This window comes from Podarcis bocagei (assembly GCF_964188305.1).
Source record: "Podarcis bocagei genome assembly, chromosome: 3".
Lineage (NCBI taxonomy): Eukaryota > Metazoa > Chordata > Lepidosauria > Squamata > Lacertidae > Podarcis > Podarcis bocagei.
In genome coordinates, this window is record NC_138127.1 from 91299187 (window position 1) to 91324616 (window position 25430).

Here is a 25430-nt window from a genome sequence, read left to right on the forward strand (position 1 = left end):
TGTTGAAAATAGTGTACCAAGTGCATTGTGTCAGAGGAAGGGATTTTTTTGTTTTGCAAAAGTGCATATATTGGACAAAACTGCATGCAAAAATATGCTAAAATGCTGATGCACTTCCTGAATTTTCATGTTCCACAAGCTGATGTGGAAATGTGGAGAGCTGAACTTAAAATTAGAAATATGAGAACATGTTCACCCACTGCTACTCCAAAGTAAGTGTGTTAAAAGGTTGCAGCCCAAGTCCCCACGTTTGGGACACTCAAAGCAATTGCTCTGTTGCCCGTCATTTTATTCCCTCCTCCTCCAAAATATTATTTTCTGCAAAGCATTTGGACATTCTATGAAGAAGCATTTCCCCTTCTGATGAAAGAGGAAGAAATGGTCTGGGATGCACCACCTTTCTTCCCACATTAGAAAAAGGTTGGTTTTGTAATAATCGCCCCTTGGCATTCGTTCTCAGTTTAATTTAAAGGAAAGGAGATGGAAATGGAACTCAGGGGCGGGTAGAAACTCCTGGATGAATGGCTTCCCTTAAGTAATCTGTGCTATTACATTAACTTTTCATTGAATGATATATGGTTCAAGGCTAATTGTATTAATTCACAGCAAGGCATTGCAGCAGAACGAAGGCCCTCTGTACTGCATAAACAGAGCAGAGAGGGCCTGTTACAGATCAATATAATCCTAAAATATTGATTTGCTCTCCTTTTCTCAGAGCAGTGTCCTTGAGAGGAGGTAGGGGAGGTCAAGGCGCTTTCTGCAAGGTCATCTCCCTTTAAAGGAGAGAGGGAAATGAGAACACAGGGCAAACTCTGAATATTTCAGTTTGAGGCTTCAGGATAATTTAATTTTAAAAAATTCAAGACTGGAAAGAAACTCAAAAACCGTGCTGTACAATTGAATTTTAAAAAACAACAACCCTACTAAATCATAACAATGTTCCAGTCAGTCAACCATATTTCCCTCTCTGCTCTCATTTTGAAAAGATATCTAGCCATATTCTGAATATTAAAAATAATTGTTTTGATACAATGCTATACTATACTATACTATACTATACTATACTATACTATACTGAAACATTTAAATGTTTCTTTGATTGTCCTTGAATCTTCCTGCCACACTTGCCATCCTCTTCTGCCATACTGGTGTGGAGCATCAAATCCTTTTGAGAACCACTGTTGTACACAATGAGCAAGAAATGTTAAATCTAAAGCTGAGAAGTCATTTCCCCCTAAGAAAACGTCCAAGGTTTTTCCATTTCTCAACCCTCCTAGCAAAGAAGGTCACTTTGCAGTTTTTCTGAATAGTTCACATTCACACCCACACACACCCTGGAACAAGGTTAGGTTCAGGATGCAATTTTCAATTGCTGCCGAAAACACAACAGCAAACCCTGAAGAAATAAGAAGGAAGCCACAGATGCTACTAATGGTGAGCCCCAGTGGTGAAAGCGTCCCCCTTTCCTCTGCCTGCTGACAGGGTGGGGAATTTTGAGAGGCTGCTAGCATGTAGCTCTAGTAAAATCATGGAAGTAGTTACCCAGTTTGGGAAATAGCTTGAGGTAAAAGGTAAAGGACTCCTGGACGGTTAAGTCCAGTCAAATGTGACTGGGATTGCGGCGTTCATCTCGCTTTCAGGCCGAGAGAGCTGGCGTTTGTCCACAGGCAGGTTTCCAGATCATGTGGCCAGCATGACTCAACCGCTTCTGGCACAACGGACACTGCGACAAAGCCAGACTGCACAGAAACACCGTTTACCTTCCCACCTCAGCGGTACCTATTTATCTACTTGCACTGGTATGCTTTCTAACTGCTAGGTTGGCAGGAGCTGGGACAGAGCAACGGGAGCTCACCCTGTTGTGGGGATTTGAACCGCCAACCTTCTGATCAGTAAGCCCAAGAGGCTCAGACAGGTGACTGGATCTAGAGTATATCCTGGCATATGGCTAGATTGTGGTGTTTGGGGATTTTGGGGGTTGGGGGTTGGGGGGATGACATGAACCGCCCTGAGATCTATGGATGAAGGGTGGTATACAAATTTAATAAATAATCGTCCAGTGAGATCCAAGCTTTAGTGAAGCCCACATCTTTGCAACAACTTACTCCTTTCTTTCAGGCCAAAGCCACAGCAGATGCTGACCTCTCATTCTTGGCAGGCTGGTTAGGAAGGGCAGGATTACTTGCAAAATATGTGCATTTGAGCCACATTTCTATACAGTGGTACCTCGGGTTACAGACACTTTGGGTTACAGACTCCGCTAACCCGGAAGTAGTACCTCAGGTTAATAACTTTACCTCAGGATGAGAACAGAAATCGTGTGGCGGCAGCAGGAGGCCCCATTAGCTAAAGTGGTACCTCAGGTTAAGAACAGTTTCAGGTTAAGAACGGACCTCCAGAACGAATTAAGTTCTTAACCCGAGGTACCACTGTACTGTTCAGGTGAGGCTTCTGTTGTGTTTCCAGTCATGATGTGTGGCAATTAAGAAAGAAGAGAACTGACCTGGGAGGGGGGTGGTTGCTTCCTGCCTTTGGTGCCCTTTGCTGTTCAAGAAAATTTTGGGCTATGCCCTTTTTGTTGTGCAAATGGCAAAACCAGCAATGGTCTGTTAGGGAATGTCCTCCTGAGCCCTGCTTGTAACTGCCAGCACTCCAGTCAAACCACGAATGAATTAAACAGCCGAGAGCAAGACCTGGAAATCAGCCACTCACCTCCACGCTGAGGAACGACACCAAAGCGGATTGCGCCCTTCACTTTATTGCATTAGAAAATCTAAGCCTGCGCACCATGTTGCCCTTGATCATCTTTTCTGCAAGGCCCAAGTCCCCCATTGCTAGCTGCATCAACCCCTCAGCAGGTCACTTCTGTAACGACTGCAGAGGCACGACTTCAGACACCTTCCCACGCAGGTGTTTCTCCCTTTCTGAGCTACAGGGAAACAAAAAAGAAAAAGATCAGTGCTGTTTGCTGAGAAGTGGAGGCTGGCGCATTAGCACAAATGCAACAGGGTCTCCCACCAGTTAGTTTTCACAAACCCTCCAAGTGTCCCTATTTTCCAGGGAGGGACAGTCCTGGGTTTACAGAAGCCGTCCTGGTTTCTGATGCGATCTCAGAATGTCTTGTTTTTCCTTAGGATGCCTCTATTTTCATCAGGGAAATGTTGGAGGGTATAGAGTTATGCGATCCCCAAGCCAAGGAGATAAGTATATATATAACTGTTAGAAGACATCTGAAGGCATAGAGAGGTTTTTTAATGGGTAATGTTTTATTATGTTTTTATATATGTTGGAAGTCACTCAGAGTGCCTGGGGGAACCCGGTCAGATGGGAGGGGTATAAATAATAAAATTATTGTTACAGTGGTGCCTCGCAAGACAAAATTAATCCGTTCCGCGAGTCTCTTCATCTTGCAGTTTTTTCGTCTTGTGAAGCACAGCTATTAGCGGCTTAGCGGCTTAGCGGCTATTAGCAGCTTAGCGGCTATAAATGGCTTAGCGGCTTTAAGAAAAAGGAAACAAACTCGCAAGAACTCGCAAGACGTTTCATCTTGCGAAGCAAGCCCATAGGAAAATTCGTCTTGCGGAACGACTCAAAAAACGGAAAACTCTTTCGTCTTGCGCGTTTTTCGTCTTGCGGGGCATTCGTCTTGCGAGGTACCACTGTATTACAGTGGTACCTCGGTTTTCAAATGCCTCCGTAGTCAAACGTTTCAGAAATCCAATGCCGAAAACCTGGAAGTAAATGCCTCAGTTTTCGAACGTGCCTCAGAAATCAAACAGGAAACACAGCTTCTGTTTTGAGTTTTCCATATTGCGGCTCCTGTTTTGAGGCTTCTGCTTTCAGTTTTCGGAACACAAACGGACTTCCGGAATGAATTACGTTTGAAAACGGAGGTACCACTGTATTATTACTGAATAGAGTGTCCCTATTTTCATCAGAGAAATGCTGGAGAGTATATTTTCAGCCAGTCCCTCACCACCACCACTTCCTGCCTCTCTGCCTCTCCCCGGCTCTCACCTTCGCTTTTCAACATCCTCTACAGTCTCCGGCAGCTCCGTGTTTAACGTCTCAGGGAGGAAGAAGGCTGCTGAGCCGCAGAGCACGGCCATGATGCAGTAGATCACTTGGGGCAGAAGCTTCCATAGGCTGTCCAGCATGAAGACGAGAGGAGCCACCGAACCACCCAGGCGTGCCATGAAGGCGCAGTACCCTTGCCCATTCTGCCTGGAAGCAAAGCGGAGAGGCTTTCCATAAGGCTTGAGTCCTGCCAAGAGAGGCTGGGCATGGGATGTCTTGGGTGGACGATTCCATTCTCAGCTTATCAGTCGGGAAAGTGGTAGCTGGGATGTCTAAGGACAACTGGAGGAGACCTTTGGCAAAATGGCGCCCGGGGCTCCTTGGGAGGCTGCTGGCTCTTGTTGGAGCTGGAGCCCAGAATGGGAATCCAGGTGGGTCGGAAAGGGGAATGCATGTTATGGGGGAACCCACCCCGCTTCTCCCATGCACTTGTTTGTTTGGTTGTAAGTCTCTTTGGGTTGCTCTGGGCAAGAGAAAGCAACTAACAAATTCCATTACAAATAATAATAATATTAATAATAAGGGCTGAGGTGACTTGTAAATGTCTAAACCTTGCTAGCTTAGTGCCCTATTGAAAATAGAACTGCTGATATCATAATGGCATAATACCGTATTGGCCCAAATATAAGCTACACCTGCAAATAAGCCACACCTTTAAAATTTAGCGGCTTGGGGCAAGCTTGGGAGCCCGGGGCTTCCAGGGGGGGGGGAGCCGCGCCACTTTGCCAGGAGCGTAAGGTCACAAATATAAGCCACACTTTAACTTTTCACAGTTGGAATTTGGGGGGAAAGAGTGGCTTATATTCAGACCAATATGGTACCTATTTAATTTTAATTTTTAATTTTCTTAGTTTTCCAAATTTTAACAAATAAAAACCAAATTATTTAAATGTTTTATGTATATATAATTTGGTTTCCCGCTCCTGTTGCAAAAATCTGTCCAATTCTTCCTGATGTGGCTACTTCATAACAGCATAATACAAATCTATGGTCTGACCACACTTGGAATATTGTGTAACACTCTGGTCCCTTCAACTCACTCACCGCACTGGCTATCCCCGAATAAATCAATTGGACATCGCAGCTATAAATTTTGGTAAATCGTTTGAGAAAAGCCAATGATTGGACTGTATTTATTTGGGGTATGCACCACCTGAAAGATGGAGGGGCATACATAAGAAGGTCACAGCCATGCACAGGCTTCCAGCGGAGTTATTTGTGAGCTCAGACAGGAGCGCCTCCTTACCTGAGGACAGTGGGGTAGAGTTCTGAGGAATACAAGAAGACGGTGGTGAAAGCAGCTTCAGAGAATCCTTTGCCTATGATGGCAACCACAGAACGCAAAATCCCCAGTGCTGGGAGGAGAAGCAGTCGGAAAAGGTGAAAGGAGCTACTACAAGGAAAATGTTTGCATGTACAACAGGAAAAATCAGTGCTAACAATCCTGAGCATGTTGCCATGCTGTCGCAAGCACCTCCTGCAACGTTGTAATGGATCCTGAAAAGCCACTGTTTTGTTGATGTCCCTGATGGCACAGCTGCGCTAGCAACTCTCACCTGGCCTCGATACCCATCATCTGGTCAGGAGGATGCAGGGGCTGAATTCAGTACTCCTACTATCGCGGGTGGCACTGTGGTCTAAACCACAGAGTCTAGGGCTTGCTGATCAGAAGGTCAGCGGTTCGAATCCCCGCGACAGGGTGAGCTCCCGTTGTTTGCTCCCAGCTTTTACCCACCTAGCAGTTGGGTCAAAGTGCAAATAGATAAATAGGTATCGCTCCAGCGGGAAGGTAAGTGGCATTTCCGTGCACTGCTCTGGTTTGCCAGAAGCAGCTTAGTCATGCTGGCCACATGACCCGGAAGCTGTGTGCCGGCTCCCTCGGCCAGTAAAGCGAGATGAGCGCCGCAACCCCAGAGTCGGTCACGACTGGACCTAATGGTCAGGGGTCCCTTCATCTTTACCCTCAAGAAAAATGCCAAAGCTGGCCGTGCCATCCATGAGCTAGGAGTGGCAAATGAAAGCCAATCCAGTACAGATTGTCCCATGGACAGCTCAGAGGGGTGAGGGTTGGAGTTTCATCCCGTAACACACCCTTTTTGCATGCTCGGAATTTGATTTAGTGAAGCAATCTGGTTGCACTGTAGAGACTTCATTTGCTAGGCTTTCCTCCCGCTTCCCCATGTAACCGCAAACACAACTTGGCCGCCTGGGGACGGCCAAGGGACGGCCACTCGGGGACAGCCCTATCAGTAGGCAGAGTGAGGCAGCTGCCTAGGGGTCTTGAGAAGCAAGGGGGGCAGCTTCCCAGCCATTATTTCTGAGCCCCCTCAGAAGGACAGGGAAGCTGTGACATGATCATTTGCATCCATTTTCTTGGCTTGAAGAACGTTTTAAAAGGAAAACAACAACAACAACAAGAGGCAATAAGAATAAAGCAAACCTACTTACACCTTGGGACGGCAATGTTGACTCCTATGCACAACCCAGCTAGGATGAGGGACCAGGCCTGGCTCTGCTTCCGTCCAAATCGATTCACCACGAGGTACACGATGAGTTTGGCAGGGATCTCAATGGCCCCAAAGACAAACTGCGTCATGTACATGCTCAGGCCGAAGCCACTGATGTTCAAGCTCATGCCGTAGTAGGAAAAGGCCACCCCAAACCTGAAGGGGAGGCAGATAAAGAGGTGGGCAGAGGAACCCCAGACTCAGGCCCAGAGAGGACGTTAACCCACAGGTGAGGTGAAGAGGAAGAGAGAAAGAGGTGTCTCACCACACGGCCCCCATGCAAAAGGAGATTTTCCTCAGCATCGGTGTTCGGAAGATGCTCACGTAAGAATAATTCCCTCCTAGCTTCTGCTCTACCACGGCTGCTGTCTTGCTCAGCATCTGAAGAAGGGAAGCTGAGGTCAGTTCAGGAGTGGAGGACTTCCTCATGGTAGACCATTTGGTCCACTATCTCCCATCCTGGCTCCACCAGGCTATTAGGCTTGGAAAAAAGCTTTCCATTGTCACCAATGGGGTTCCCCCACCCCAAGCGGTGGGGGCTTTCTGAGGCTGTTGTAGCACATGGGGTGCCCCATAACACCCTCAGAAAAACCACCCCTTGTGTCAATTAGGCATGAAGAAATCTTCCACTGACACAATTTTTTAAAAAAAATCAGAATTCACTATTGGCTTGCATGAGCAGCAGCAGACAACTTAGCGGGGAATTGTCTCTCATTCTCCCTCCACTAGTAAACCCTCTTGCAACAGGAGAAAGTAAAAACAGAAACAAAACTGGGTCAGAAAGCCCCATGTATATGTGTGTGTGTGTGTGTGTGTGTGTGTGTGTATATATATATATATATATATATATATATATATATATATATATGAGAGAGAGCATGCAAATGTCAGATATTATTCATATTCTTCAGGTCTTTGGCTCGAACCGTTTCTATAGCAGGATTTTCAATTTTTAAACAGGTTTTAATTGCTCGGTGTTTTTTTTTATTATTTATAATGGTTTACCCCCATCTTTCTACTCATGAAGGCACCCTCCCACAAGGCAGCTCGTAATATGTACATCTTTAAAAACCAGCGCAGTCTGCATTGATAGGATAGGGTACGAATGTAAGAAAACGTCATTCAGTCTTGTAGGATAAAAATTTGCAAATGGATCCTAATGCATCAAAAAAGGAGGGAGGAGGCACCCTGAGAATGAGGGTGAAGGTGAAAATTGTGGGTGCAAAGCAAGGCTGAACAACTCTGTAGCAACCCTACGATATCTGGTTTTCAACATCGCGATAAATCGCTAGCTAAACATTATGATATACTGATATTATCATGATGGCTGAAATAAGGATGGTGCTGTGCAGAGGCCTGGGCTGGCTTCACGGTTTTTCCTGCATCGTGATTTTTGCATAGTGCACTCACGCACATACATCATGATTTGCGATATCCGAAAAACAGACACTGGGCAGGCAGCCCTCACCGCTGTTCCATGTTGCTGTCTGTGGCATTTTCCATGGCAGTAGCACTTGGTGGTACAGTGGTACCTCAGTTTACAGACGCTTCAGGTTACATACACTTCAGGTTACAGACTCTGCTGACCCAGAAATAGTACCTCGGGTTAAGAACTTTGCTTCAGGATGAGAACAGAAATTGTGCAGCGGCAACAGGAGGCCCCATTAGCTAAAGTGGTACCTGAAGTTAAGAACAGTTTCAGGTTAAGAACGGACCTCCAGAATGAATTAAGGTCTTAACCTGAGGTACCACTGCATGGGGGGTGTTTTCCAATCATGTCTCTTCATTATTAGTTTCTAATGCCCCTACTCAGTGCTATTTTTCTAGAAAAATGGGTTCTGGAACTCTTCATAAACACCTCCCTTGTTCTCTTAGAATGGCAATGGCACCCACCTGAGAGCGGCCGGGACTGAGTTCCGGATGAAATAAATAAATAAAAGCCCTGCCCCATCTCACCTCAAGGTTTATCTTCGCAGCAAACTCCTTTCGTCCATTCATTTTGGCACAAGCCTGCAAATGCTTGCGAGCTTCCTTCAACTTCCCTTTGGCCAGCAACCACCTGGCAGATTCTGGGAGCCACCTGTTAAAAGAGAAAATAATCAGGTTGTCTGATACATTGCTCACATCCTCCAGCTTATTTTGAAAAGGCCACATCGCGCAATACGTTGGAAGCAGTATAATTCCACTTTAAATGGCCATGGCTTCCCCCCAAGAATCCTGGGAACGATAGATTGTTAAGTGTGCTGAGAGTTGTTAGGAGACCAATATTTCCCTTCACAGAGCTACAGTTCCCAGAGTTCCTTGGTAAAGGGGTAAAGGTAAAGGGTAAAGGGACCCCTGACCATTAGGTCCAGTCGTGGCCGACTCTGGGGTTGCGGCGCTCATCTCGCTTTATTGGCCGAGGGAGCCGGCGTACAGCTTCCGGGTCATGTGGCCAGCATGACTAAGGCGCTTCTGGCGAACCAGAGCAGCGCACGGAAACGCCGTTTACCTTCCCGCCAGAGCGGTACCTATTTATCTACTTGCACTTTGACGTGCCTTCGAACTGCTAGGTTGGCAGGAGCGGGGACCAAGCAATGGGAGCTCATTTGGGAAAGGGGATCAGTTGTTTTTTTTTTTTTTTTAAAGATTTTTTATTGCGTTTCTTTTCATAGATTTACAAATTTGTTTACATGGCAAGATACAAGAAGCATTTTTTATATATATATATAAGAAAAAATAAAAACAAGAAAAAATGTTATGAAACTTTCCTTAACATCCTTCAGCATTTCACTTTTGGACCTCCTCACATCCTCTCAGCATTGCGTTCCTTATTCTAACCAGTTCAGCAATTTGTTATCTTGTTTCCCATCTTATTGTACCTTTAAATATATTATGTTACCAATTTCAAAAAATTGTAATTTAGTTTTGACATTGTTAATAAACATAATAATTTGTTTCAAATATTTCTCGTTTTTTCTATCAATACTTACTTTATCATTTCTTAAAATAAATTACGGAAACATAGCATTTCTTAATCGTGCGCTATCTTAACATTCAAACAACTTATAATGTTTTTGCAAATAGTCCTTAAATTTTTTCCAGTCCTCCTCCATAGTTTCTTCGCTCAGATCTCGGATTCTGCCAGTCATTTCTGCCAACTCCATGTAGTCCATCAACTGCGTCTGCCAGTCCTCCAGTGTGGGTAAATCTGGTGTTTTCCAGAACTTAGCGATGAGAATCCTAGCTGCTGTGGTTGCATACATAAACAAGGTTCTATCCTTCTTTGGCACCTTCCGGTCCACCATGCCCAAGAGAAAGGCCTCTGGTTTCTTAGAGAAGGTATATCTAAATACCTTTTTCAGCTCATTATGTATGATTTCCCAAAAGGCCTTTACTTTCGGGCAGGTCCACCAGAGGTGAAAGAATGTCCCTTCTGCCTCCTTGCATTTCCAACACTTATTATCAGAAAGATGATATATTTTAGCCAACTTGACTGGAGTCATGTACCACCGGTATACCATTTTCATAATGTTCTCTTTCAAGGCACTACATGCCGTGAATTTCATACCGGTGTTCCATAACCTTTCCCAGTCTTCAGACATAATGTTGTGTCCCACATCCTGTGCCCATTTTATCATAGCAGATTTAACTGTCTCATCCTGTGTGTTCCATTTAAGCAGCAAGTCATACATTCTCGAAAGTACCTTAATCTTTGGTTCTAGCAACTCCGTCTCCAATTTCGATTTTTCCAACTGGAAACCCACTTTTCTGTCCATTTTGAATACCTCTTGAATTTGAGCATAATGTAGCCAGTCTCGCACCTTACCTTTTAATTTGTCCTGGCTTTGGAGCTTCCAATTATCTCCAACTCTTTCAATCAGTTCCCAATACTTTGGCCAGTAGGCCTCCATATTGGGCTTTTTTTTTGAAATCTTGGCTTCCACAGGTGATAGCCACCTCGGGGTCTTGCTTTCTAATAAGTCCTTGTACTTCGTCCAGACGGCAAAAATTGATTTTCTGACAATATGGTTTTTGAACAATTTATGAACCTTCGCCTTGTCATACCACAAGTATGCATGCCAACCATACACATTGTCAAACCCTTCCAGATCTAGGACATCGGTGTTTTCCAACAGGAACCAATCCTTCAACCAGCAGAAGGCTGCAGCTTCATAGTACAACCTTAGGTCCGGCAGGGCAAACCCCCCTCTTTCTTTTGAGTCGGTTAGTATTTTAAATTTTATTCGGGGCTTTTTGCCCTGCCAGACAAACTTAGAAATATCCTTCTGCCATTTTCCAAAACATTCCATTCTGTCCACGACCTGAAGGGTTTGAAATAAGAACAGCATTTTTGGCAAAACACACATCTTTATAGCTGCGATTCGGCCTGACAAGGTAAGTTTCAATCTTGACCAAATATCCAGATCTTTTTTAATTTCCAACCAACATTTTTCATAGTTATCTTTAAAAAGATTTAAATTTTTGGTGGACAAATATACCCCCAGGTATTTCACTTTCTTAACCACACTTAGCTCTGTCTCTTTCTGATACCCCTCTATCTCTGTAGATGTCAAATTTTTGACCAAAACCTTAGTTTTTTGTTTATTTAACTTGAATCCCGCCACCCGACCAAACTCCAGGATAAGTTCCAAAACTCTTTTTGTACTAGATACTGGCTCCTGTACTGTCAAGACTAGGTCATCTGCAAAGGCTTTCAGTTTGTATTGTTTCGCTCCGACCTCTATACCTTGCACCAACTGGTCCTCCCTAATCATATTCAGCAATACCTCCAGAACAGAGATAAATAGCAGAGGGGATAAAGGGCACCCCTGTCGTGTCCCTTTTTCAATTAGAAGTTCATCCGACACCACATTGTTCACTATCAACTTGGCTTTTTGCTCTGAATAAATTGCTTCTAGTCCATTTTCAAACCCCCGTCCCACTCCCATCCCCTTCAAGTTTTTCTTCATAAACATCCAAGAAATGTTGTCAAATGCTTTCTCCGCATCAATAAAGATTAAAGCAGCCCTTGTGTTTCTAATTCTCAACAACTCCAATATATCAATAATGTTCCTGGTGTTATCAGACATGTGTCTACCAGGGAGAAAGCCTGCTTGGTCCTTGTGAATTACTTCGTTTAAAACGTTTTTAAGTCTACTTGCTAAAATGTCTGCAAATATTTTGTAATCCACATTCAGGAGTGAGATGGGACGGTAGTTCTTAAGCTGAGTCTTTTCCTTCTCTGACTTAGGAATCAATGTGATGAATGCTTCTTTCCACGTTTCCGGTGCCCTTCTCCCCTCCATAATCTGGTTGCAAACCTCCAGCAACGGTTGTATCAAACAATCCTTCAGAGTCTTATAATATTTGGAGGTGAGACCATCTGGGCCTGGAGATTTGCCAAGTTGCATATTTTGTATGGCACCTTCAATTTCCTGTTGAGTTATTTTACTGTTGAGAATTGATCTTTTATCTTGACTTATTTTGGATAGTCCATTTGTCCTCAAAAATTGGTCTATTTCCGATTCTTTCTGAGGCCCCTGTGCATAAAGTTCTTTGAAATATCTGTGGAAGCACTTTCTTATTTCTTCTGGTTTCTGAACTATTTTTCCTTGAATCTCCAAGTTTGTGACCGTGTTTAGCTTTTGTCTTTTTTTCAATTGCCAAGCTAGCAACTTTCCACATTTATTTGCTGATTCAAACGATCTCTGCTTCATTTGTTTGATTTTCCACTCAATCTCTTGATTAATCAATTTCGAATATTGTGCTTGATGGAATTTGATCTCTCTTAGCACCTCTTTTGACTTCGGATTAGTTCTCAGCTTTTTCTCTCCTTCACTTATTTTCTCTAGAATTTTTTCCTTTTTTCCATTCCAAAATTTTCTCTTTATTGTATTCTGTTGTATCAGAAACCCTCTCATTACAGCTTTGCTAGCGTCCCAGATTATTCTTTTCTCCACCGTAGTATTCAAATTTATTTCAAAGTAGTCCTTTAGCGTTTTTTGGGCCTTCTTAACAATCTCTTGATCTCTTAGCAAGGTGTCATTCATTCTCCATCTGAAGGATCCAGTTGGGAAAAGTCTCAATTCCATTTTTAAGGCATTATGGTCGGAGCAGGTTTTTGGGCAGATTTCCACTTTTCTCGTTTTCGGAGCCAGCCCTCTAGATATCCAAATTTGGTCGATTCGTGTCCATGACAAGTGGGCCTCAGAAAAGAAAGTTCCTTCTTTACCCAAGGGGTTCCTTGTCCTCCAAATGTCAATCAAATCCAAATTGTCTGTCATTTCAAAGAAAGTTTTAGGGAGTCTGCCGTCTGTTGTTAAGTTTTGATTTTGAGATTTGTCCATATTTGTAGACACCACCCCATTCATGTCTCCCATCACAATAATATTTGCATAGTCCAGATAGTCCATCATTGTCTCATGCAGCTTCTTGTAGAATTCTGATTTTCCATCATTTGGCGCGTAGATTCCTAATATCAAAATCTTTTCCCCTTGTGTTTGGATTTCAATTGCGAGGATTCTTCCATGATCATCTTTAAATAGAAATTTTGGCGACAGGTTCTCCTTTGCATAAATTACAACACCTCTTTTTTTAACTTTGTCTGATGAGATAAATTCTTGGCCAAGTCTTTTATTGATTAATACTTTCCTGTGGAGCCTAGTCACATGTGTTTCTTGCAAACATATTACATCCAATTGTTCTTTTTTTAGGATATGAAATATCCTTCTCCTTTTTTCCGGAGAATTCCCGCCATTTATGTTCCAACTAAGTAGCTGCAGAGACATCCTGTTCTAATTAAGATGTTCTTAAGATGGGGTGTCTTTCTTTTGTTCAGATCCCGAAGGTATAGGCGTTGGCCCACTTCCGGGCGGTGCTGGTGCTGGTAAAACTGGAAGCCAATCCGCTCCTTTTTGGAGATCTTCTCCGTGGTCGTGAAGGAACCTTTGGTTATCTTCAGGTGTTCTTATTTTAACCTTCCTTTCTTTGTAGGTGAAGGATAATCCCTGTGGAAACTCCCACCTATAGGGAATTGCGTTGTGTCTCAGCAATTTTGCTAATTCTGTATAGGTGGCTCTAAGGTCCAGCAGCTGCCTCGGAATATCTCTGTAAATTTCCACTCTTTTGTCTTGTATTTCAATTGCTTTTTTGAAGTGAAGGCCTAGGATCTTGTCTCTCTCTTCCTTTGTTCTTAAAATTATCAAGCAGTCTCTGGATCTGTCTTTCCTTACCAGTCTTCCCAATCTGTATGCCGAGACAATCCTAAAATCTGTGTCTTCCTTTAAACCCCAGAACTTCGAGAATTCCTGTGTTAAGTATCCAATCAAGTCTCCTTGCTCGAGTTCTGGAATACCTCTCAATTTGATGTTGCTCTCACGATTTTTCAGTTCCACCATTGACAGGTAGACTTGTTGTTCACCCACCTGTTTGTGCAGGGGCCTAACTTCGCCTTTTATTTCTTCAACCTCTTTTTGTAGGACTCCCACTTTCTGGATTGCTTCTCCAGCTAATTCTCGATTTTCCGCTGTTGCTCCTTGCAATTTCTCTATGGCTTGCGTGTGCTGGGAAACTTGGTCAGTCAGTTTTTGGATCGAGGAAGTTGCTTTATCTATCTTCACAGACTGATCGTCCACCTTCTGGTTTAAACTTGATAGTTGCTCCAATATTTGTTTTAATAGTGTGTCTGACCCACCTGCTGCCATATCTTCCTCAGTGGACTTTTCAGTTATTTCCCCTTGTTCTCTATGAGACACCAGTACAGCTGGAACCGACGATCGGCGTCCTTGGGTCAATGTTGTTTGTACAAATTGTGCTGGTCTTCTTTCCTTTTCCTTTTCTTTTTCCTTAGCCTCTTTAGATTCCTTTGCTTTAGACGCTCTTGTTCTCCCTGCACCACTCATTACACATCTGTCAATGTTCAAGGTCAAATTGTCTATTGTTCCATGGGAAAGACGAATTCAGGAGTAAACAGCCAGTGAGATGGAATTCAAAACAAAAGTCAGTTCCCAGGATTTTATAATCCGAAAGCCCTGTAGGGGGAGTGCCACCCGGTTTCAAAGACAAAGAAGGAAGTAATCCGCCATTAAAGTTCCAAATTGTTTCAGAACAGTAAATTCGTTAATCCAAAAGTCCCTTCATAAATTCAAGATCTCCCAAAGCACCTTTTATAAATCGACAGAGTTTCACGAAAGGTGCTTGTAACAGTATCCCAATCAGACTTTTCTGCTCAAATGTAACAATTACTTTCTAGCACAGTTTGCAACTGTTTCCGCAGTTTGACACAGTCTCTCTCTCTGGCAGCCCGACAATCTGGCTCTTTAAAAATACAGCCCAAAGAAGAAAAAAGATAGGAGGAAAGTCACCATCTGCTGCTTCTTTTAATCAATGTCCATTTCCACCTTCAGCTCAATAAAATAGGCAGATTTTATAGCACGAAAAAGTTTAAACTTCCCAAAGTCCCGTTTCAAATGCTTCCGTTTCTATAAGCTTTGCTTTGATCTTGTCAGCAATGTCGGAAGACGGACTTCCCTTTTCTCGTCTCCCGCTTTCAGCCAAATTAGCCGAATTTCTTTTGCCAAATTTTAAACCCCTTTACTCACGGGTATGTTGCTTGCAGTTTAGCGTTGATTTTAGGAAGAAGGATCAGCGCTCATCTGTAACAGCCGCGCGGCTTCGCTTCCGCGGAAAGAGCGATGAACTCACAGCACCGCTACCCCTCCTTCACTCCGGGTCTCCTTACGGGGTCCCTTCTGTGCTTTCGGAGCAGCTTCTGGTGCCCGCCGAGTCCCACGGCCACGGGCTCACTCTACCCGTGGTTTATCTTACTGGGTCGTCGCTATGCCGCAGCGAACGACCCTTTTCCGCGGAGCCCCTCTTCAGAGCCCGAAGAGGACCGCCATTACAGTTTCGCGCCGCCCCCGGAAGTCCGGGAAAGGGGATCAGTTGTTAAACCACTATGCGAATTGTAGCTCTGTGAAGGGAGTAAGGTTCTGCTTAGGGTTAGCCGATTTATTAGTCTTATTATTATTACCACTGATTTATTAGAATCCTAGAATAGTAGAGTTGGAAGGGACCCCAAGCCATCTAGCCTGCAGTGCAGAAATCTCAGCTAAAGCATCCATGACAGATGACCACCTCACCTCTGCTTAAAAACCTCCAAGGAAGGAAGCTGAGAGGGAGCTGTTCCATTAACCGTCTTCTAAACTGCCATCTCAAGGTAATTTACACATAATTAGAAACATTTAACAACACAAAAAATATTAAATACATTTAAAAACAAGTCTAAAACCTTAAGAAGTGGACACACGTGGCAAAGACCCATTTATCCAGCTGGGGAAGCCTGTCAGAACAAAAAAAAAAATCTTCAATTGCTTCTGGAAAGTGCAGGTAATGGGCACCTGTGGTATCTCGACAGGAATGCTATTCCATAGTGATCTGCTGGGTTTATCAGGCATAAGGTGGTCTCTCAAGTAACATTTTCCTCAGCTGCATAGGGCCTTATATGTTAGTACCAACACCTTGAACGTGAGGCCTAGGGCACCTTTGTTACTCCAAGATTATAGCTTCCTAAGGGCCTGTAAGACAGAGTTGTACCGCCTGGCCTTTGGCTTGGAACCAACTTGATCCCCTCCCCCTCTTTCCTTTCTCCTTTCTCCTTCTGTGATGGAACTCCTATTTGGGGACTTCCTTGGCTTTTTTCTGGCCCACGTAGGACCAGTCTAGATAGTTGGGCTTGGTGAAGATTTGACGTTTTCATCCCCAAAAAGTTTTTGATTTGAGTTTCTACTGAAATGAGGCTGCATTTTAATGTTGTATTTTAATCTTGTTTTTAAATTGTATTATAACCAATTGTTTTACAACTGATGTAAGCCGCCCTGAGCCCAGTATTGGCTGGGGAGGGCGGGGTATTAATAAAAATTATTATTATTATTATTATTATTATTATTATTATTATTATTATTAAGGATGCTTTTCACTAAAAAAAAGAGGGGGAGTAAGCCACACACCTTGGCATATAATGTGTGGTTTGTGCTTGAAAGCTCCCAGAATCTTGTGCGTCCAAAACATGTAAGCAGCACGAGGAGGTATGATAATTGTTAGTTTCTCAGTTCTAGGAGTGGGGAGGTGGGATTCTGAAACAGACCATCTCGCTGCCTGTCACCCAGGTTCTAGTTCAGCCTGAACATTCAGCTCTTGGCAAAGGAACAACTTGGTGAACTATTACTTATACAAGATGCCAGTGCGTGTGGATTCAGCATTTGGCTCCAGGTGTCTGATGGCTCATTTCATTTATATCAAACGTGCTGGACACAGATTAACATAGATTGACACCCTTCTATTAATGTGTACTGGATGCAAAGTGCACGAGTCGAAGAGGCGAGACCCCTTGATGTCCTCTTTACAGGCACTGGCTGCATGAATACCAAACATTTAAAACACATTACTGCCCCAAAGTATCCTGGGGACCATAATTTACCCTTAACAGAGCTGCAATCCCAAACACCTTAGCAAACTACAATTCCCAGAATCCTTTGCAGGGGTTCAATAAAATGTGCATTGTGCATGCATCCACTGTTACCTTACGTAATTCTGGTGGGAAAGTTAATTTAAAATCATGAGCATTAACACGCTATCCAGTTCTTCACAAATGAGATGGTTAAACTTGTCTCTTCTGCTTTCTACATTTGCCAATCCCAAGTTCAGTTCACGTCATTTCTGTATAAAATCCACACACTGTACACAAAGATTACATATTTCCTTAGGCATGTCTTCTAATATTCACATTTTCTACCCAGTTTTGTATAACACACATTTTTACAAGCGATTTTCCCCCAAAGATAATTATGATTTTGTGTGTACACACTTCCCCTAGTATAAATATATGTACACTTTTGGGATGCGTGTGAAGAATTGGATGTCGCCTTGTACGCCTCCTTCCGGAAACTCCTGCAGCCAAGCTGGTGCCAAACATATTGCTCTGCTTTCCTTTGGACCACATCAGTGAGGCCAAGAGGGGTCTTGTCATCCGGGCAGCCCAGGACCTCTATACACACTGCCTAGGCTTGCGCCCCAAAGAGGTCCCTTCAGTGCTGCTAACACAGCAGTTTGACTTCACCCCTTGAGGCACACTCCATTTTCTCTCAAGGCAGACAGATGCCAACAACAACAGGTTGAGTTGTTAATAGGAAACCAGGCTTTCCTGGTTTGCTGAAGCTTCTTACGCCAAAGGAGGAACAAAGTGGGAGTAGTCAGGCAGCATACACCAGCAAATGCCTCATTCCTGATAAATGATGCTCGGTTAGATGACCCCTTGGGGCCTCTCCCAATTCCACAATTCCATGATCCAGATGGCTTATCCAAACTGACCTTTCCTCCACTCTTTCCAGTCATGCAGCGGCGGAGGAAGCTGCTTGGGCGCCTGGGGCGGTGTGCCCAGTGATGGGGCAAGCCGCCCATAGGGGCGGGGCGCACTATGGGAGCCCCGGAGTCTGCCTGCCTCCTCCCACTCAGCCACCTTACAGCTGGGGGGGGGGAGGCAGCGGGCGGACCGTTTGGGCAGCTTGGAACCTGCATGTGCCCAAGCCACCACGTCTCTCCCAGAAGGGACATGTGGCTTGGACGCACTGCAGGCCCAGCGGTGAGTGCCGCCTGGCATTTTGTTACCCTCCTCAGTGGTGACACCCGAGGCGGCCCACACCCACTGCACTCCCTTCCTCCGCCCCTGCAGGCATGGTCCACAATACAGTGGACGCTCGGGTTGCGAATGTGATCCATGCAGGATGCACGTTCGCAACCCATAGCGTTCACAACCCGCAGCTGCGCGTCTGCACACGCACAGGTTGCGATTCGGCGCTTTTCGCATGCGTGATTTAGTGCTTCTGTGCATGCGCGGTTGCCGAAACCCGTAAGTAACCCATCCTGGTACTTCTGGGTTTCGGTGGTCCGTAACCTGAAAAAGCGCAACCTGAAGCGTCTGTAACCCGAGGTATGACTGTATAAATCTCCTTTTCTGAGCTCCTCTGTTTTTGCTTTCCTCTGGAGCTTTTTCCACTAAAACCCTCTCTTTTCAAGCTCAATCGGAGCAAATGTCAATCTGCAGAAAAGCCAAATCGGTGTTTGCTCTGGTTCAGCTTTAAAAAGTGGGGGTTTTTGTGGGGAATGCTTGGGGCAAAAAAAAGGGGGGGTCTCTTTGGACAAGGAGCATTAAAGCACAGATCTCTGCCTGGAAAGAGAGGAGCGAAAGGCAAGTTTGGATAAGGCCAGACTGTAGAGCAACAAAAGTGGGACAAAAAATAACCCAGAGCACTTATGGTATGAAAAGTTACAGGAGATCAGCCATAAGCTATGGGACAGGCTTCTTCAACCTCGGCTCTCCAGATGTTTTGAGACTACAATTCCCATTATCCCTGACCACTGGTCCTGCTAGCTAGGGATCATGGGAGTTGTAGGCCAAAAACATCTGGAGGGCTGAGGTTGAGGAAGCCTGCTATGGGATATGCACTGAATGGAAGCCGTAGGCCTGCCCCAAGACTTTTGCAGGCTCAAATAGTACTGAATCATAATGAATGCACAATAAAAAATGATGTCTGGAGGGGCCTACAAGCCCAGAGCAGGTTGCAAATGAAAGCAAACTCATATAAATCATACAAGTGCTAAAACAAAGCAGACAGTTGCAACCAGCTAACTGAAGAAAGCATCTATAGTAGCCCTGAAGTCCGCCAGTGTGCCTAGCTAGGTTGCCAGCTGGTTCTGTGAAGAAGATGCCCTTGAGGAAAGGCAGGACCACAAGCCATCATGCAGGGTTAGTTTCACCCACCACACAGAGACCAGGCCCACTGCACATGGCAAAGTAGCAGCAAAGAGCAGCCAACGCCAGTCTCGCACCAGGTAAGCGATCAGAGAGAGAAGCATATTCCCCAGGCTCCAGAAGATGCTGGTTACGATCCCAGAAACAGTGCGGTGCTGGATGTCTACCCATTCCATGCCTGGAACATAGAAATGGAGTTTAGCACACAAACAGACACACACAAACGCACTTGATTGTGAGAGCCCAAACAGAACAGACCTAGATCTTACCGCCCAGACCCACTGTTTGCAAACCTTCATCTAACCATCACCCATGTTTGGAGTCAAGGAGCAATGCTCAGTAAAAGAGGCCCAGTCAGCTGCAGTGTCTTTGCTTTCTGGTGGAGACTGGCTTTTGCACCGCTTCTAAGCTAGCCTCTTTTTAAGGACTTGAACCTTGTGGTGCACATAGCAGCTGCAAGGACAGCTCTGCTGGTGCCCGCTACATGTGCAGTGTCGATCTGTAATACAAGGGAGAGCCGAATACAATATAGACCAAATGGGACAGAGGTGCCCAATTTGCGAAGTGCCCCCCACTTACAAGTATGACTGGCTCCAGTACTCTTTCCATTTCGGCCCCATTTATCTCTCCAAGCGTTTTGTGATTTTAAGGTTGGTGACTTTTTATTTTGGACAAGAAATACATTTTCACAATGGTTCAATTTTACATTTTCAGGAAGTGAGGTGTCTCTATGAAGGGAATAATTAGATAGATATAGATAGACAGATAGATGATAAATAGATATAGATATAGATGATAAATGATAGATAGATAGATGCAGATCTACTATGAAACTAATGAAGCTTAAGTTTCAGGGCCCTTAATCCTGAAGGGGCACCAGACATGACTTTAGTCCACATCGCTTAACAAATTTGGGTCTAGTAGACCCAATTTGAGTTGTGCAACTCAAATTGATTGATTGTTATATATATTTCAACAAGCCTGAGAGTCAGTAGCACAGATGTTGTAACAGTTGTAAAGGTGTGGCAATCTGTTATCCAACAACCATATAACTGTGGATACCCAGACCCTGTGGATACCCAGATCTGCGTTTGGGATATTTTTCAACCCATAAGATGCACCTGACCATAAGATGCACCTAGAGGAGGAAAGGGGGAAAGCCCCGTTTTTCAGGGGATCAGCTCAAAGTTGTGCAGCTTCTTTTGCAAAGGGGAAAAGCCCCTTTTTTTGAGGATCAGCTCAAAGTTGTTGAGCTTACTTTGCGGGGGGGGGGGAATCCTGTTTTTATGGGGTTCAACTCACAGTTCTGCAGCTTCTTTCGGAATATGATAATCTAACCAGCCAGTCACATGTGGCTGGGGAATGAAACAGCCTCCATCTGCAGAACATTCAACAATGGAGGCCTGGGCAACAGGGCGGGGCCGGAAAGGGAGCCAGTGATCAACCACACATTTGCACCATAAGACGCACAGACATTTCCCCTTACTTTTTAGGAGGAAAAAAGTGTGTCTTATGGAGCGAAAAATACGGAACTTGATTCCTGCACATATCTTCCGCAAAGGTTCCCAGCTCTACGGCTACAGCTTCTTAGCCTTGAAACTCTTGTTGTGCTTACCCAGAGGCACGACGATGAGAGAGAGGCCACAGATAGACATTCCTGTCAGGGTCCGCATGACCGCCAGCATACTGTATGTAACAGACGCAGAACTCACCATCCCACAAATCAGGGTGCACATGTAAGACACCAGGAGCATGGTCTTCCGGCCGAACCTGCCACAACACCACAGAGAAAAATGTTAACTACACGGTAAAGGAGACCGTTGTGAGCTCGGGTTCCTGCCATGTGCCACAACAGTACTTGGCTCTCTCTCCTGATGGCCTGCAGAGTCATTGCTACTCAGTGTGGAAATTACAGAGGAGCTGTTGTTCTTATTCTGTATTATTTAAGGTTCTAGAATCCCCTTCCTTTGCAAAGGCAACGAACGACAAAGCAGCAAAGCGATACAAATGACTAAATAAAATAAAAAACGTATTTGAAACGTTTAAAGACAAGAAGATCTTAATCATTTGAAGGGATGGCTCAGCTAGTAGAGCATCAGACTATTGATCTCAGGGTTGTGGGTTTGAGCCTCACATTGGGCAAAAGATTCCTGAATTGCAGGGGGTTGGACTAGATGACCCTCGTGGTCTCTTCCAACTCTATGATTCTCTATCACTTCTATGATTTAATAATGAGTGGTTTGGTTGAGAATAAAGACTCCTTCCTAAATTCCTAGTATGCCAACCCTGCCCCATCTCACTTATGGGAAGTTCTGTAGACCAGAACTTCCCTCACCTGATGCTATCCAGATGTTGATGGACTACAAGTCCCATCATCCCTGGCTATTGGTCATGCTGGCTGGGACTGATGGGAGTTGGAGTCCAAATATCTGGAAGGCATCCTGTAAGGGAAGACTGCCATAAAGCGTGGCAATCAAATTGGGCAGATAAAGGTGTTTGTCATGTGAACAAAAGGTTTCAATAAGGAAGAAGCGTGAGAAAATTACCTGTCTGACAGGTAGCCAAAGATCAGAGCTCCAAGCATGACGCCAATGAAGAAGAAGGTGGCTGTGGCGTGATTCAGCTCTTTTTGCTCACAGACCAGATCCCACTGGAACAAAGGACCCAGAGAAGCATTTAGAATACCTATAGGCAGCTTGACTCAGGGTTGCCACCATTTTCCCCCGGGAGGACTCCTGTGTGCCTTAAATACACAGGCAAGGATTTTGGAACATAAACACAGGGTTGATTTCAAATAGATCTGCTTTATTAATCAAAACTGCAGCAATTCCCCTAACTACATTAGGTACAGTATGGAAGAGCGATATTGAATTGCCTGTGCCAGGTGTGTGGAATCTTTGGCCCTCCAGGTGTGGCTGAACTACAACTCCCATCAGCCCCTGCAAGCCAGGCCAATGGGATAGGATGTGGGGAAAACAGCCTATTAAATCTATGTGCTGTATAGGGACGGTTTTAATGTTTGATGTTTTAATGTGTTTTTATTTTCTGTTGGAAGCTGCCAAGAGTATTAAGATAATGGCTTATTATTTTATTATTATTATTATTAAGCAGCAATCAGGGGAAACTCTTTTACCTCTTTAGATTTTGAGTTCAGACACCTATAGCTTCCCACTGAGGCTTTTGAATGATGCATTCTGAACACTGCAATAAAGGTGCAGGTTCAATCTATCAAGCTGATTCAAATCAGGACTTTCCCAATTAAATAATATCTACCAAATAAGCTAGAGCTAGGTGTCAACTGCATGTACTTCATTCTTAAATATAAATTCAATTTTGAACATTTTAAATATGTGAGTACCTTTCTTTAGGGGTGCTTTCGAATGGCAGCTAAAGGTTACATAATCTAGGCTACACCCACTTCCCTGGAAGTAAGGACTAATGAACTCAATGGGACTTACTCCACGAGTAAGGGCCCAGTTGGCCAGGATTACATCATTGAGAACGTTCCTTTGTTTTCTTTGTTATTCTTTCCCTCGGACTTCCTAATGAACTGCCAGGATGAACTGCCAGGATAGAAATACATATAAAAATAAAATAAAAATTGTCCAGCTTATACCAAGAACAAACTTAGTTGGTCTCTAAGGTGCTACCGGACAATTTTTATATATTTTGACTGCGTCAGACCAACACGGCTACCTACCTGACTATAGATGCCAGGATAGAAGTTTGTCATCTAATGATCAAACATTAACGCTCAAACAGCTTCAAGGGTCAGCTGAGGTGTTCCGGGGTGACATAGCACCAAGTTAATGTGCTGAGAAATGTGGATGTCGGTAATTCCCACTGCCCCACCACCACTCCCAGGGGCACAGGCGGCAGCGTGGCAACCGCCTCCTGCTCCTTAGGCCCTCAGGCCTCTGGGTAGCACCAGCAGCAGGCTGTCGTTGTCAGGCAGCGGAGGAGGAAGAGGCACCCCAGAGCCTCACAAGCGAACACAGGGTTCTGGCGGTCTGGCCAGCCGCACTGCGTCCACATCGGCGGCATCTTCTGTGGGCAGTGGCTCCTGGAGCTACGAGGTGGTCCATGAGTTAGGCCCCGAGTTCTAAATTCTGGGAAAGAGAGGGGGCGCCAGAGGGATCTTTGCCCCACGGCGCCAGATATGCTTAAGACAGCCCTACAAGTGTGGCAGGAAGATTCAAGGACAATCAGTACAGTGGTACCTCAGGATGCGAACGAGATCCATTCCAGAGCCCCGTTCGCATCCTGAGTAGAATGTAATACGCGACTGCGCATCTGCACATGCGTGGGTCACTTTTGCTGCTTCCGCGCATGCGCGTGACGTCATTTTGAGCGTCTGTGCATGTGCGAGTGGCAAAACCCAGAAGTAACGCGCTCCGTTACTTCGCCCCGGAACGTAATTTGAAAACGCTCAAGCTGAAGCACATTTAATCCGAGGTATGACTGTATTATATTTTGGGAAAGATCCATGTCCTGCATTATTTTATACCTTCTGGATATCCTCACAATCATTTTATGAAGTAGCTGTGTTCTATGTTACCAAACAAGCACTGCTGCAAGTTTCCTTTCATATTCCAATGTATTTCTTATCAATAAATAAAACTGCTGCGGCGCGACCAAATTTTTATTCTGAAAGTGTGACCCAGGGGGGAAAGTCTGAGAACCACTGCTTTAGTGAGTGAGGAGGACTTGTTCTTATGGATATTTTACTGGATGAGCATTTTGTATTGATCACGGTGTTACATTTCCCCGTAGTTTTAAACTGCTTTTATTTGTTAGGATTTAGTCACTTTGATTTCTTTTATTATGTATAAAGCAACTGATAAAGGAAATAAATAATGATCATGGTGATAAATAGTAAACAAATAATCCCCTCAGAAACATACGCTCACTGCCCAAAGCACTCTCAAAGTGGCAGAGAAAGGGAGAGTAACAACTGTAATGTATTTATTTATTGCATTTATTTATTGCATTTTTCTCCACAGAGCTCAAGGTAGTCTTCATGGTTCTTCTGTCCCTCACAAGAACCCTATGAAGTAGATTAGACTGAGACCAGGCAATAATGAGCCTTATGGCCAAGTACATATTTCTCTCTGTTCAATTCCAAAAGAGCCCATTCCTTTGCACTTGTTTGCACTTTCAGATGGTCTCCAAATGTACGGGAAGATGCTAGGCTTACCTGGGTAGCTATGGTGGAAGTGAACTGGGACCGGTTATAAACCCACCCATTCTGGCAGCGCTGTACAGATGTGACATTGGTCGACGCTTGGGAGGAGTTGAGCAGGAGGTGGAACTGAGGCTCCGAAAACATCTCACAGGAGCTGAAGGCTTCTTCCGAATCCCTCGGGATGCTGATGAGCAGCACCTCTGCCTCGGTGAGGTTGGCAAAGCGGTCCTGATGCAGGATGGCGCAGCGATGAGCCGGGGTGGCCGCCAGGAAGTTGTGCAGGAGGAAATGCAGAGGGAGGAAGAGCCTCGGGAGGCAGAGCAGGAGCAAAGTGAGGATCTGGAATTTGCCAAAGCCCCCAGCCTCGCACAAGAGGTCTTCGAAATTCATCTTTGCGAAGGCCCTCGCTTGCTCTTAGGGGTCAAGGTGCTGCAGGAGGGATCCCCTACAACTCTTCTGCTCCACAAGAGCAGGAAGCCATGACTTTTCATGCCGTCGTCCGTGTGGACTTTGAGATGTCTATCGTGCATCTGGCCCTCACCGGTAGGGGCTGAGCCAAGAGACCTTTCGCTTGAGCCAAAGGACCTTTCGCTTTCTCTGTCCCAGGGAAATGGCGAGGGCAGTGCCATGGAGCAGGAGAATGTTTAACGCAACAACTCTTAGCAGTTGACGAGTAACCGTTAGTGCTGCTGCAAGGAAGCAGGCTAGAAATTAAATATATTATGGTTATCCACCACTTCTTGCCCTCAAAGTTAAACTTTAGTCAATGCATATCAGCAACTGTTCAGGCCAGAATCACAGCCCACAGACCTTCTCCTGCCAATAAAGCTTTTCTTCTGGAAGATTGCACCTAAAATGATTAGTTTCTGCC

At 44.7% G+C, this 25430-nt stretch overlaps 1 protein-coding gene across 1 annotated transcript; it reads right to left on the bottom strand.

Moving 5' to 3' along the window:
• Positions 1-2740: 2740 nt before the first annotated feature.
• On the bottom strand, positions 2741-24949 carry SLC22A7 (solute carrier family 22 member 7; the record flags this gene model as incomplete). The annotated part of the gene is made up of 10 exons (XM_081188910.1): positions 2741-2929; positions 4018-4224; positions 5324-5432; positions 6526-6740; positions 6850-6965; positions 8541-8664; positions 19384-19552; positions 20990-21144; positions 21921-22024; positions 24572-24949. The coding sequence occupies 10 exons, from the start codon at positions 24947-24949 to the stop codon at positions 2860-2862; spliced, it is 1647 nt and encodes a 548-aa protein (XP_081045036.1). The 3' UTR covers positions 2741-2859.
• Between the last annotated feature and the right edge of the window lie 481 nt (positions 24950-25430).